This window comes from Strix uralensis, chromosome 5 (genome assembly GCF_047716275.1).
Source record: "Strix uralensis isolate ZFMK-TIS-50842 chromosome 5, bStrUra1, whole genome shotgun sequence".
NCBI classification, from domain to species: Eukaryota; Metazoa; Chordata; class Aves; order Strigiformes; family Strigidae; genus Strix; species Strix uralensis.
In genome coordinates this window covers 81957848-81970635 of record NC_133976.1, presented here as the reverse complement: position 1 = coordinate 81970635, position 12788 = coordinate 81957848, and the positions used below count along the sequence as shown (strand labels likewise).

General features: G+C 42.8%; 1 protein-coding gene across 1 annotated transcript; it reads right to left on the bottom strand.

The window, feature by feature from the left end:
• Positions 1 to 4341: 4341 nt before the first annotated feature.
• LOC141943835 (C->U-editing enzyme APOBEC-1-like) lies at positions 4342 to 10750 on the bottom strand. The gene is made up of 4 exons (XM_074869496.1): positions 10643 to 10750; positions 6686 to 7086; positions 6022 to 6137; positions 4342 to 5041 (listed from the first exon to the last, which is right to left on the bottom strand). The coding sequence occupies exons 1-4, from the start codon at positions 10663 to 10665 to the stop codon at positions 5018 to 5020; spliced, it is 564 nt and encodes a 187-aa protein (XP_074725597.1). The 5' UTR covers positions 10666 to 10750; the 3' UTR covers positions 4342 to 5017.
• Positions 10751 to 12788: the final 2038 nt, after the last annotated feature.

The window sequence follows — 12788 nt, the reverse complement described above, 5'->3', positions numbered from 1 at the left end:
TTGTTAATGGCAGCACTCCAGCCAGCTGTGGCAGCAACAAGAGTATTCTCCTGTTTCATGACTTGGTTTTTGTCTCTGCCAGTTCAAGAGAGGTGGCTTCTGATTTCTAAGTTACTACTGAGAAATATTGCTCAGCTGCATCATTGCTATTTGGCCTATCAGGTCTCATTTGGTATGTTTATTTTTACTATTATATTAGATACAGCATTCTGTATTTCATTTCCTTTTTCTCCCCTAACACACCCCGGGGAGAACTGAGCTGAATGTGAGGTCTCTTCTTGCTTACTGTTTGACCACAGGTTGATTTGCTAGGCAAATGTGACCCAAAATGAATGGCTTGGAACAAAAATTTCGTCATAGTGTTATAAATAAGCAGAATCTAGACAACTGACCAGGTGTCCAGAGCCACTGTTTTCTGTGATGAAGTCACAGCAGCTCTTGCCAGACACTGCCAGGGCACAGCAAGGGCCAGCTGCTCCCTAAGGGATGAGTAGAGTCAAGCAAGATAAAGCAGACAGCAAGGAAGGAGACTTGCTAGCCAGGGCCTATCTCAGTGTACCCAGAAAAGGAGAGCAGGGCAGACCCAGGGCTAGCAGCCAGGATCAACCAAGAGTCCAGATTTTTAAGTGGGTTCATGCTGATAAGGCAGGTTGTAGGTCCTAGGTCAAGCTGGGTAGTCAACCCTCAGGTCAGGATCGGGTCCTGTGATGGCAGCCAAGGTCACATACAGACACATTGATCACCAGGCTGGTCCACAGAGATGAGACAGGTCTGGGGTCAACACAGAAAATCAGTTAACAGGTCAGGAAACAGATCAACAGGATTCATACCTGGACATGGGCATGGACATAGGCATGGGTAGGCATGGACATAGGCATGGGTGTGAGAGATGGAGACAAGCACACCTACGCCATAGCTCAGTCTGGGACTAATAGCACAGACCTGAGCTTAAATGGAGCTCCTGGGCTATCTATGGCTAGTGTGTCAGTGGAAACCCCACGTGAGGGTGGTCAAGGCAACTAAGTTTTTTTTACTGCCCTCAGAGCCCTGAGAGACACAGACCATAAGAATTGCCTTCAGTTTTCATTGTGAAAACAATTTGGGGTTCTTGCTTGCTTGTGACAGGAATGTCACAGCCTTGCTTTGGCCAAGAGCTGGTTACAATGCAAACAGGGGTTGAGTGTGGTAAGACAAGGCCAACATGACAGTGTAAAGAAGAATGAAGCATAATGATCCTTGGCATGGATGGTGGATCAACAGGCGACAGAACCATCCCCAGAGCTGCTGGGAAGATACACTATAGTCTCATTTGACTGGCAGCCTGTGCCAACAACTAGCTACAAAGACCTTCAGCAGTAGAGATTGAGGGAGAACACTTGGTTCACTTCATAAATTGAGCTTAGCGGTTTCACATTGTCCGTGTTTCTCTTCCCCTCAAAAACTTGTGTGACCAATTTTCTCTGCCTCTTTAAGACCAGCTTGAAAGCATCAGCTCCTGAACTGGTAAGATGTAAAGACTCATATCTAAACAAGAGGACACATCTACCAAAGTGGCATTACTTAATTAGGAGTGCTGCCATTTTGTGAGTTACAGGTTGTCATCTCTTAGTTTCCACAAGCCAGATTCTCTTTAGGCTAGACTGGCCCAAAACTCCGAGTAATTCTACTGTGTTAAAACATTAGCAATACAAATGAGAGAAGAATCAGTCCCAGTCATAGCTTTAGAGTTTAATGACTAAAATGGGTATATCCTAGTCTTGCAAAAGTAATCTAACGTCAGGAATGGGGATGGAGAGAGGTTCTATTCCCAAGCAGTTGGTACCAACAGCTGGGCTTGTACTTTTGCACAGTACAGAGGAGCAAACAACTGAACAGAGGAGCAAACAACTCAGCTTGACTACTGCAAAGAATACAGCTGCATTCCTACAGTTCTTTGTGCAGCCTAATGTGCCTTGCTTTTCAAGGAGTTTCCAGTGAATACATCTAGTGGTCCAGTTCCAGGACGAACTGGCAGATAAAAATACTATCTCACTTCTTTTAGCCAGCTGAGTGGAGCTGCTGAAATGCAATGACCATGGGTACTGCAATTCTCATTCCACAGTCACACCATTTGGTGGATGGAGGATTTGCTTCTGTTCAATGGAGCATCTGTGGATTTTTTAAGTTGCTCTTTTAAGATCAAGTGCTGCTGTCAGTTACATGTTATAGCTCCCACTGAGCCAGTGGAAAATTCTCTAGGCTAGTGCAGTCTTTCAAATGCAGACAAGTGTTTCAGTGGTTAATGATGAGATATTAGTATAGCAAGAATGGCACTTATTGTGATTAGTTGATCAGTTTAAAGCAGAGACAAGTACTTATCTACATGGCAACCTGTGAACTTCTGGAATCTGCTGCCCTAGTAAACTGTGGACACAAATGGCAAGAGAGGGTCAAAAGAGATCTGAGAAATTCATGGTAACGAGTCCAAAAACAGACACTAAAGAGAAGATGCAGTGTTCCCAACCACAGTCATTGTGGGTATTGAGGTAGTGTGACTTGATCATAATGAACCACAGATAGCGGCCAGGCTTGTCTGCTCTCACTAAAAAGTATCTCCTCCTGCCACTACTAGATACAGTGCCTGGACTGTGCTCTCTGCCCTGATGGGGCATTTTTTGTGGTTTTTAGGTTCACTTTTGTTCCTCTTGCAGCATGAGGTAGGAGACAAAGCTAGCTGAGAGGACAGCAAGTCTCCAGAGATGTTCCTTTTGGCATCCTGACCTTCTCTTGCCAGAGATTCATTTTTCAAGAGTCAAGGAAATAGCCTGTTTTCATCAAAATGCCTCAGTTGAAGCAAGTTACAGTGAATTAATCAACTGTTCGGGTGCTAATTTTGCAGTCCTCTTTAAGTACGCTTTTCCCATCAGCCTGTGCACCACTGGGCCACATCAGAGGAAGAACAATGTTAGCAGTGTATTGGGCCTGGGGGGCACTGTTCCCCATTCTGGCTGCTACCTGACTTCATTTCCACATCCAGAAGTTTCTCATCGGGGATATTTAGCACTGTCCAATATACTCAGGACTCCCAGTGACAAGCTGTCTGTCCAAGATATTGGTAGCTTTTAGAAACTGGGGAATGTTAGCCACATTTTATGATCATTATCTTCCACATACAAGCAGTGAGGCAACTGGCCATCTTCTCTGGGTGAAATCTCTTAGTAGAGGATCAGAGATAATATCAGTCTGTTACTTGATGAGGTTGGTCACCTCACAAATAGGGATGTAGACAAAACAGAGATATTTAATACCTTCTTCACCTCTGTCTTTAACACCAGTGATGGACCCTGGGACCCCTGGAGCCCTGTGTTGGAAGACCATAAATGGGGGATCATAAACTCCCAGCCAACCCTGAACTTTTTCAAGACTTCCTGCTCCAGCTGGATAAATCTATGGAGCCTGATGGGATTTGCCCTAGAGTACTGAAAGAGCTGGCTGATGTTATCGTGGGACCTCTCTCCATTATTTTTCAATGGTCTTGGGACTCTGGAGAGGTCCCAGTTGACTGGGATCTGGCAAATGTTGTCCCGGTTTTCAAGAAAAGTAAAAAGGAAGACCCTGGTATTTACAGACCTGTCAGTCTCACTTCAATGCCTGGTAAAATTATAGAAAAGGTTATTCTAAGAGTTATTGAAAAACACTTGAGAGACAATGCAGTCATTGGTCATAGCCAGCACGGGTTCACAAGTGGAAGGTCCTGCTTAACCAACTTAATTTCTTTTTATGACAAGATCACTCATCGAGTTGACCAAGGGAAACCAGTAGATGTGGTGGGTTTGGATTTTATCAAAGCTTTTGATACTGTCTCTCACAGTGTCCTGGTTAAACTGTCCAGCACACACCTAGACAAGTCCATTAGACATTTGGTGACCAATGGGCTGATGGGTTGGGCTCAAAGGGTTATAGTACATGGGGTTACATCAGGCTGGAGGTCAGTCACCAGTGGGGTTCCCCAGGGAACACTGCTCTTTAATGTTTTTATAAATGATCTGGACAGAGGAATTCAGGGTACATTAAGTAAGTTTGCTGATGATACTAAACTAGGAGGAGTTGTGGACTCCCTCAAGGGTAGAGAGGCCTTGTACAGAGATCTGGATAGACGAGAGAGCTGAGCAATCACCGATGGTATGAAATTTAACAAAAGCAAGCGCCACATTCTCCACCTGGGATGGGGTAATCCTGGTACTGATCTCCTCTCTCTGGTGACCAGCAATAGGACAGAAGTGTTATAGAAATTATATATGTCAGCCACCATAACAGGGTTCGATTTCAGGTTTCTGCTGAATGGGTAAGTCAAAAGATAGATTCTTCTATAAAAGTATTTTTTATTAGTAGCGCTACAGTTTGAGCTTGATGTCTCTGAAGAGGGACCTAGAACAAAGAAATCCCTTACAATCTAAATTCCCCACCCCTCATGAGACAGTTTGGTCCAGTAGTAATATTAGGGTCTGGGGTCTTCCCGTTCTTCATTGGGTCCCTTCATTGTCTCTAGGCAAGCCATTTCTTATCTCTAAGGTTGCAGGTTCTGTTAATGAATGTAGCTTCCTTATCTTCTGTCTTGAACCGGCTCTGGGGCCTTCTTTTACTTGAGTAGCTAAAAGTTCAACATGTCTAGGTGAAAGTTCACATCTTGTGGCCTAATGCTTCAGCAAATTTGACCACTAGTGTTAAGCAAGATATGCTAAACGAGTTCTCTATAAGTAAGTAGGATACCAAATAGCACAACAAGAGGAAATGGAATGAAGCTGCATCAAGGAAAGTTCAGCTTAGACATTAAGAAAAGGTTCTTCACTGAGAGGGTGACTGTCACTGGAACAGGCTCCCCAGGGAAGTGGTCATGGCACCAAGCCTGTCAGAGTTCAAGAAGCATCTGGAAAATGCTTTTAATCATATGGTTCAGTTTTAAGTAGTCCTGCAAGGAGCAGGGAGTTGGACTCGATGATCCTTATGGGTCCCTTCCAACTTGAGATATTCTATACTTCTATGATTCTATGAATGGAAGATCCTGAAATGAAAATAAAAATATGACATTTAGATCTTTTAACAATTGCACTTCAGGCTTGCTGTGATTTGAAATGAACATAGCAGGAGAAGTCTATTACTTGTAATAGCCTAGAATATTTCTTTTCCACAGATGCCATATAAAATGGATTTCGCAGATGTTCGATGACCTACTTAGCTATAGATTTCTTTCACCCTGTTTCACTAAAAATAGCATTTGTCAGAAAACTCTAATACACTGAAATCAAAATGCTGCTGAACTTATATTAGTGTTGCTAGGTTTTTTTTGTACACAGTCCTTCCAGGCCAAGGATATGGACCTATTCATTCAAATAGAGTCTCTTGTCTCCAGGGGCACAAACTTTCAGCACCATTGGTGAACACATTCTCTCTTCTCTCTCCTGCCTTTCAGGAGGTCTGGCACAAAACAAAAACAAAGTTTGGATTTTCCCAGGGGACAGACATTCTCTTTTGAACAGCCTTTCTCACTTTGCAGAAACTGTACCCTTTGGACCAGTCAGGGAAGCTGCTGAATCAAATCTGGAAGGGACTTTAATGAAGTATATAGGGGCCCAGTGACTGGGAGGGCATGACCACTGCAGATATTGACAGAAAGCAGCTGAGTAGCATCACTTGGTGAACAGAAGCCCATGCTCAGATCCAGATTAGAAAGGAATCTGGTGGAGGATTTCTGGGATGAGACTGGAGTTTCAGCTGATAATCAAGGGATTTCCCACTCAAAGGAGAAAAGCCACACTCAGCCTTTGCTTCGTAATACGATGGGAGAAAATCCACAGTGCTTCTCTCCCAACGGGACAGGATATTTCCCATGATTTTACTGTATTACTTTTTCCAAAAGCATGCTGCAGCACTCTTTAAAATCCAGATAGATATGAACAGCTTCTTTCCTGCTCTTTACAGCTCAGTGAACCCAGACTGCAAATCATTTAGTGTGGTTCCCCCTCTCCCTCAGAGTCTACTAACCTCAAAGATGTTCTTGAACTTCAAACGAATCCTAGTAATCTGTGACTGAAAGTCCATAGTCCAGGAACCATCATCAGCATCTCCTTGGATAAAGGTTTTCCAACAGTAAATATAGTCTGGAGAAATGGAAGCAAAATGACTAACCTGAGTTTATTCAGATACCCGACAAGTTCAGGGAACAAGACTTTTTAACCTCTTCTTTGTGCCCATGACACAGAGACAGCTTGGCTGTGGACAGGCCGGCTGATGGATGTTGTCCACTCCATTTTTGGAACCAATACCATTCTCTCTGGGCAATTTTTTTCCCTCTCTCTTAGCAGAGGGCCCCTTCAGCCAGCCTTATCCTAGCAGCTGCATTTAGTCCCCTAGGACAAGGGAGAAGCACCCTATCCCCCATTCCCACAGGAGCAACAGAAAGAAAGTGTCTCTAAACAAGGGAGAATTTTCATACAGGTCTGGTTGCTAAGAGTCCTGTCCCCCTTCTCCTGCAATATCTGAACATCTGGTTTTGGATGTGACACTCAGTCACTGAACGGTGATGGATGTGCCCCCAGAGAAGCTGGGCAGGACACTGGGCACAGAAGCCAGCCCATACCAGATTCACCCATGCACAAAGTTCACCAGTTCACCCTTTCCCACTCCCACAAAGCACGAGAAACCTTGCCTTCCATTTTCATGACAGCAACAGTTACTCCCGCCAAGGTCATAAGGTTCCACAGACCTTGCCAGTTTCTCTCCTTTTGCGCATAATAAAGTCGTGCTACATATATCTTTATGTTCACATTTGAGTGCTTCATTAAGAAATACATTATTTTACGGCAGCAGTTCGCACAGGGGCTCCAGGACAAGTACCAGGTGATGGAACAGGTGACATAATTATTGGATCCTTTCATCTTAAAGATCTCCTCCAGGAAGTAGGCTTCAGCATGGCATCGGTCATTTTTGACCCAGTGTATCCAAGGCGTGCCGGTCTCACCCCACTGCAGTCTGCATAGTAGGTATGTGTCACGTGGAGCCTGACGGGGGTCAAAATGATACTTTAACACCTTCTTAGATACATACATGCTGAAACAGAAGAGAAAGTTCAAGGAATCACTGGTTACAACTGTTTTTTCAGTAGTTCTCCAGTACACAAAAAAGGCAGAGGTTGGAGGAAATGAGAGGAGAACTGAGAAGGGCAAAACATGAGAGCAATGCAGGGAAAATGGAGAGATAGGCACCATGGCAGGATAAAGGAACCAAATCCTGAGCCACCTAATCCTCCCTCTGTCTGCAACTGCATGCAGAGCTTTCACTTCCTCATCCCTCCCTATGGCCGTCCTCTTCCTCATCAGCGTGAGTATTTTTAAAAGTGTTCTATATCTTTTCATGTGTCAAACATTTTTCCAGGGCTCCTATGTAGCCCTTTTCAATGTAGAGAACCATTGTGAATTTTGTAAAAACTAAAAAAAATAAAAGAAAATAAAACCACTGATAAATTAGGAAGCTGAGTATTTGTCTTTATTGGATTCTCTTGCTGTTTGTATTTTCATAAGGATTAGCACAGTCAGCACAATCCCACATGAGGGACGGAAAAAGAAGCACTCTATACAAAAAGATGCAGCTCCCAAGAATGGCATTTTCTGACAGATAGTCCATCTCTTAGATCCAGATCTATTCAGTTCAGAACAGACCACTAAATATTGTCAATTAAGTAACTCTGCAAAGACTGCCAGTGTTGGTGTGAAAGTATCCTTTAAATCAGTAATTATCCATGACACATAAATAATATATGAAGTCACCATTGGCACTTTGTAGCCTTTGTACAATTGCTTTATAGAGAGATTTATATGAGAATGCACTTCAGATATATATTTTTCCACATTAGAATAATTCAGAATATATCTGGTAGACAACTGGACAGACTCTTAACAGAGGAGCAATAAGCCTGTAGATTGTTTTATAGATTAGCACACACAAGTAACAAAAAACCCCCATTATCTGAACTAAGGACAAATGAAATCTTGCACATCAAGCAATTGTCACATATTCTCTAGCTGCAGGACTCATCACCTACATAAAAAAGCATCTCATTTATCTGAGTCAGTCAGAAGTCTTTGTCTTCTTACCCTGACTCCTTTCTCATCCCAGCCTCCCACACATTAAAATACATATGTACATAAATCAGTTTATAAACCACAGAGTGTATCTCTGTTTATGTTCTCCATGTAAACTCCATGTGTATATAAACCACAGAAACTATGCATGCAAGATTTCTTTATCAGACTTCATATTGAATTTATGTAAATGTAGCAAAAGCAAATGTCACCAAATGTTTAATTCTGGTACAGGAGTAACTTTTTTTTATTATACTTGATTCCTTTAGTACGTCTTTAAAAAAAACAACAGAGAGAGACAAAACTGAAGCACAGGCTTAATTTTTTTCTCATTTGAGGTAGTAAAAGAGATGTAATTTTTCTATTTCTATCATGTTATTTGGAAGTGCCTATTAGCTTAAATTTATTTAAAAGTTGACGATTAGGGAACATACTATATATAAAATAAGTATATAATATGTATAAAATATATATATTCTCTGTGTGTGTGTGTGTATACATATATACAGGGAATATAGCGACAGTGGTTTAAGTTAACCATAGAAAACACATTGAACTCCCAATACTCAAGCGCAGTCAGTTCATCTAATTCTTACAGAAGGTATCTTTAAGGTTTTGGAAAGCAGCATTACAATAGATTACAGAGATCTGATTTGTTCAAAGGTATCTGTAGTTGCTGCCATCTCATTATAACATACAGGCAAGTTAAAATTTCCAGGTCTTACTTAAACTGGTCTTAAGCACTCTCTTGCATGTGTCTTGACCATAAAATATTGCACTTCGGATAAGCTATTGCAGTGGGTGTCCTGTGCATATTTTCAGGGCCATAAAGCCACTTCTTTAAAACAATCCTGCAATACACTAATCATCAAGATATAGCCACTTTAAAGATGTGTTATGCCAAATGAAATTTATTGTGTAATCAACTTAATGCAATATAAACAAAAGTCTGCATTCTTATAAATATCAGCTACAGATATAACTTGCTATTTTTAAAATAATGAATTAATGTAAATTTAAACAGCTCTAACAGAAGGGTAGACAAAAAATTTAAAAAACATCGTAAAACATTCTCACACTATAGAATATATATAGAATTCCAGCACCCATTCCCTTTTCTCCCCAAACCAGATAAGGAAATACTTAAAATAAGTTGTGAGTTTACAGATAAATTGCCTAAAGCCATGCAATCACTTTAATTTTTTATTTTTATAGCTATCACAAGAGTCCTTGCTGTTCAGCATTGTTATGTCTGGTACGCATATACACATGGAGCCTAACTCAAAAAAATGAAGCACTTAATAGCTGTTCCTTGATACAAATATTAGACAAAGAGTCAGCAAATCAAAAAAAAATCCTAAAACATTTTCAGTTTTCTTTCTAAATTTGTTTCATCAGTCTCATGGAGGTGAATTTGTAACCCTTTCAGAATTTAAGAGCTGGAAACAAATACACCAACTGTAAAGACTGACTGAGTATTTGAAAGGTGAATTGTACCCAAAAATATTTAGAGGAGTTAGAGGAGAAAATGGCAGAGAGATGACAGCCAACATAACTGTCTCCTAGGCTTTTTTTTCTTTTTCATTAATATGCAGCTGCTATGTAAATGTGCATTAAACCTTGAAAATGTATTGACTGATTACAAATATCTTTTAAAATGTGTTATGTAGATCTTTTCTATTGTCCCATCATCCATAACTTGAACAGAAATGCAATGAGTTTGTTTTAAAATGCACTAATTTTATGAAAACAGCTCCTAAAAATAATATCTCTTATTAAAACTTTGTGTAATAAACTGGACCATTATAGATATTTAATAATTTTCCTTCCTTCCTCTAACACTTTTTATTAGAAACTATTTAAAATTCTGCTCATTGCAAGATAATAGTAGTGATAATGATAATAACTAGAAATGTACGAGTATAGATGTGTCAAAATCTCTTTAATCCATATTTTTCCTCCATCGTTAATGCTTTGCACAACCAATGCACTTCTTTACTAAACTTTGCATTAAAACTTTTTTTACCCCCTCTATTGGACAGAAAATGTCTGGTCTGACACTTCCTGTTTATTTTGTGGCACAACAGCCGTTTCAAGACCTCGAAACAATCAAGTAGGGAAGAGGCACTTTTGGATTCTCTTGCTGCCCAGCATTGGGGTGAGCCAGCTCCTGCTTTAGCCCTTCCCCAACCCACCCCCATCTTTCATTCCTTTTTATCGGCACCTTTTGTTCCCCGCTGTTTTATGGCTCCCGTGACAGTTTTATGCTGGCAGGAACTTCCCCAACAGGCTCAGACTTCGGAGCAGCCCCTCGCCCACTGCGGTTACACCGCGGACCAGGGCTCCCACTCAGGTACGTGGGCACCAGTTCTCACCCTCGCCCTTCCCCAAGCAAGGCAGAGACTTTGCACAGACAGAAAGCACACCCCTGGGGCGACGAAGCGAGGGGTCCCCTTGGGTTGGAGCAACGACAACACAGAGCTGAAGCTGGGGTGGGGTTTTTTTGGGTCAGGAATTTTTTTTACCCTCTCAGCTTTGTCTTGAACATGGCTTCTCCTCTCCCCGTGAACCTTCCTTTGGTGCTGTCCTCCTTTCTGTTTCTGTTCCTGAAGACTGGGCTCGGCGGGCTGATGAGAGAGCACACCCCCAGGCTCTGCTGGCACAGGGTGATGTAAGAGGAAAGGGAAAAAAATGGTTTGACCGCGGTTGCTACCACATAATGACACGTCTTTACAAGCCTGCCCTTAGCAGTGCTCTTTCCTCATGCCTTAGCTGGGGAACGAGGGCTGATACATGTTCCTGGTTAAAAAAGTGATAACTAAACAATCTTTTCGAAGCCTGCTTGTAAGTTTGAAAGGGATGATAATGCTTCATTGGCAGAAAAATTAGATTTATTCTTCTGTGCAGGAAACTCCTCCCAGTAGTGCAGCTGTTCTGTGTGGCACGAAGGCCTTTCCTCCAAAGCACCTGAAGCTTGGTTCTGTGGAAAACACGGTGGTTCGGCTTCACCCATCGTGAGATCTTTCCATGCTGTCAGAGCTTTGTCAAGGACAAAGTGCTCACAAATACCTGTGATGAGACACTTGACTCACAAGGTATCAGCAAAGCTTACTCGCCTTCCCTGCCAAACCCAGAAGGTCGAGAGTTCCCCCTATGGAGGAATAGAGGGGGCTGTATATTGGGAGTCTTGCAGAAGATGTGGCGTTTGAGGAGCTGGTGATCTCACACGCTGGGTCTGATCTCTTGGACCTTGTGCTTAGAACTGAGAAGCCCATGTGTTACTAACGTAATCTGTAATTTATACACACAGGTCTGCGCTGTGCCGTGCTGCACAAACCCCCTGGCCACAGGACAAACTTCACTGGTAGATTGTAACAGAGGGGCCTGCAGGCAGCTCCCTCCCGGCACCAATGGTCACACCACTGGCCTGGCCCTGCCCTCCAGTGCAGCAGGAAGTTTGAACATCCTTTGGGAACAGAACTGTGTTCTGTTCATATAATAAAAACATATAATAGCTCAGATGACCAAAAAGGGGGTGCTTCCCTTCATGGACAGAATCTGCAGTGTGCTGCAGGGAAACCCATCCGGGGTCTGCCCGACACTGCGAACACGGGGTGCCCAGCGTCTGAAGGGATGCTAGATTTGCTTGCTGTCTGTATTCCTCTTCTTATTCTCTCTTATTAAAACAGCTGTTTTATTAAGCCATTTGTTGCCAGGCCTTTCTTACTGAGATTCAGTAAGCACCATCTGTCTTGTACATAAGTGATCTTGGCCAGGCCACTGCGATGCACACATCTTGGTGCTCATGAGTATGTGGATAAGAGTGCAAGGGGGAGAATCTATTTATTTTGAGATCTGTAAAATAAAATCACATTCCCCTTCCTTAAGGTCTTTTTGAGTTTTGTTATACTAATTTCCTATGGAGACATTTAGGAAAGATAGTAGCTCCCAACTCCCACAGAGTTATTACCATTCACCTAACCACTAAGCTAGAACACAGTGCAGCTCAGCAACTTTGCCAGCCCCCTTCTGAAAACGCAGCCAAGGCAAAACTAGTGAGACTGTCGATCCTAGGGTGACACTGAGGAGCAGCTACAATTACCAGTCAGTCGGGAGCTCATATTCTGCTTGCAGGTTAACTGCACCGTGGACACAGGGAGCTTAGCTGGCTCCACGCAGAGTCTGGCTGGGTTCATCAGCTGAGGCACAGCGCTGCCTGCTCAGGTCTGGAGACATTACAAATACTTTCCCAGGACACCAAGCCTAACCTAACAAGGACCAGATGTGTCTAGAGAGTGCTGCAGAGACTCTGCAGACATATTCCTGAGACTAGGAGCCCAGGGGAGCAGGGGGCAATGACACCCAAGTGACTCCTCACAGACCCATGAAGGGACCAGCTCTGCCTCACGGTGAGCTATGCCACACGCTGCGTGCTGGCAGCACTCTGTGGTCCAGGAGGGCAGGTTACCTCAGGATCAACACTGTTTGGGTGCACAGAGCCAGCTTTGGCCTAGTACAGTGCCAGAGCTATTTGGCACTCCAGGAACTGGCCTGGAGTTTTTTCCATTACCTGGGATATCCCAAAACTGCATGAGTTGACAGTATGAGGATTTCGGTTTCCATTTCTCTTTTTATGGAGTACCTGAAGAAAATTGCTAAGCCCAGTCTCTT

What these genes read in the sequence shown, in the direction of transcription:
- LOC141943835 (XM_074869496.1), bottom strand. Translation starts at nt 10,665, where the DNA reads ATGTTCAAGACAAAGCTGAGAGG. An exon ending in TGCTGTCATGAAAATGGAAG is followed by an intron (nt 6,138 to 6,685) that starts GCAAGGTTTCTC and finishes CCATTTCTCCAG; the next exon opens with ACTATATTTACTGTTGGAAA. An exon ending in AGTTCAAGAACATCTTTGAG is followed by an intron (nt 5,042 to 6,021) that starts GTTAGTAGACTC and finishes TTTTCATTTCAG; the next exon opens with GATCTTCCATTCATAGAATC.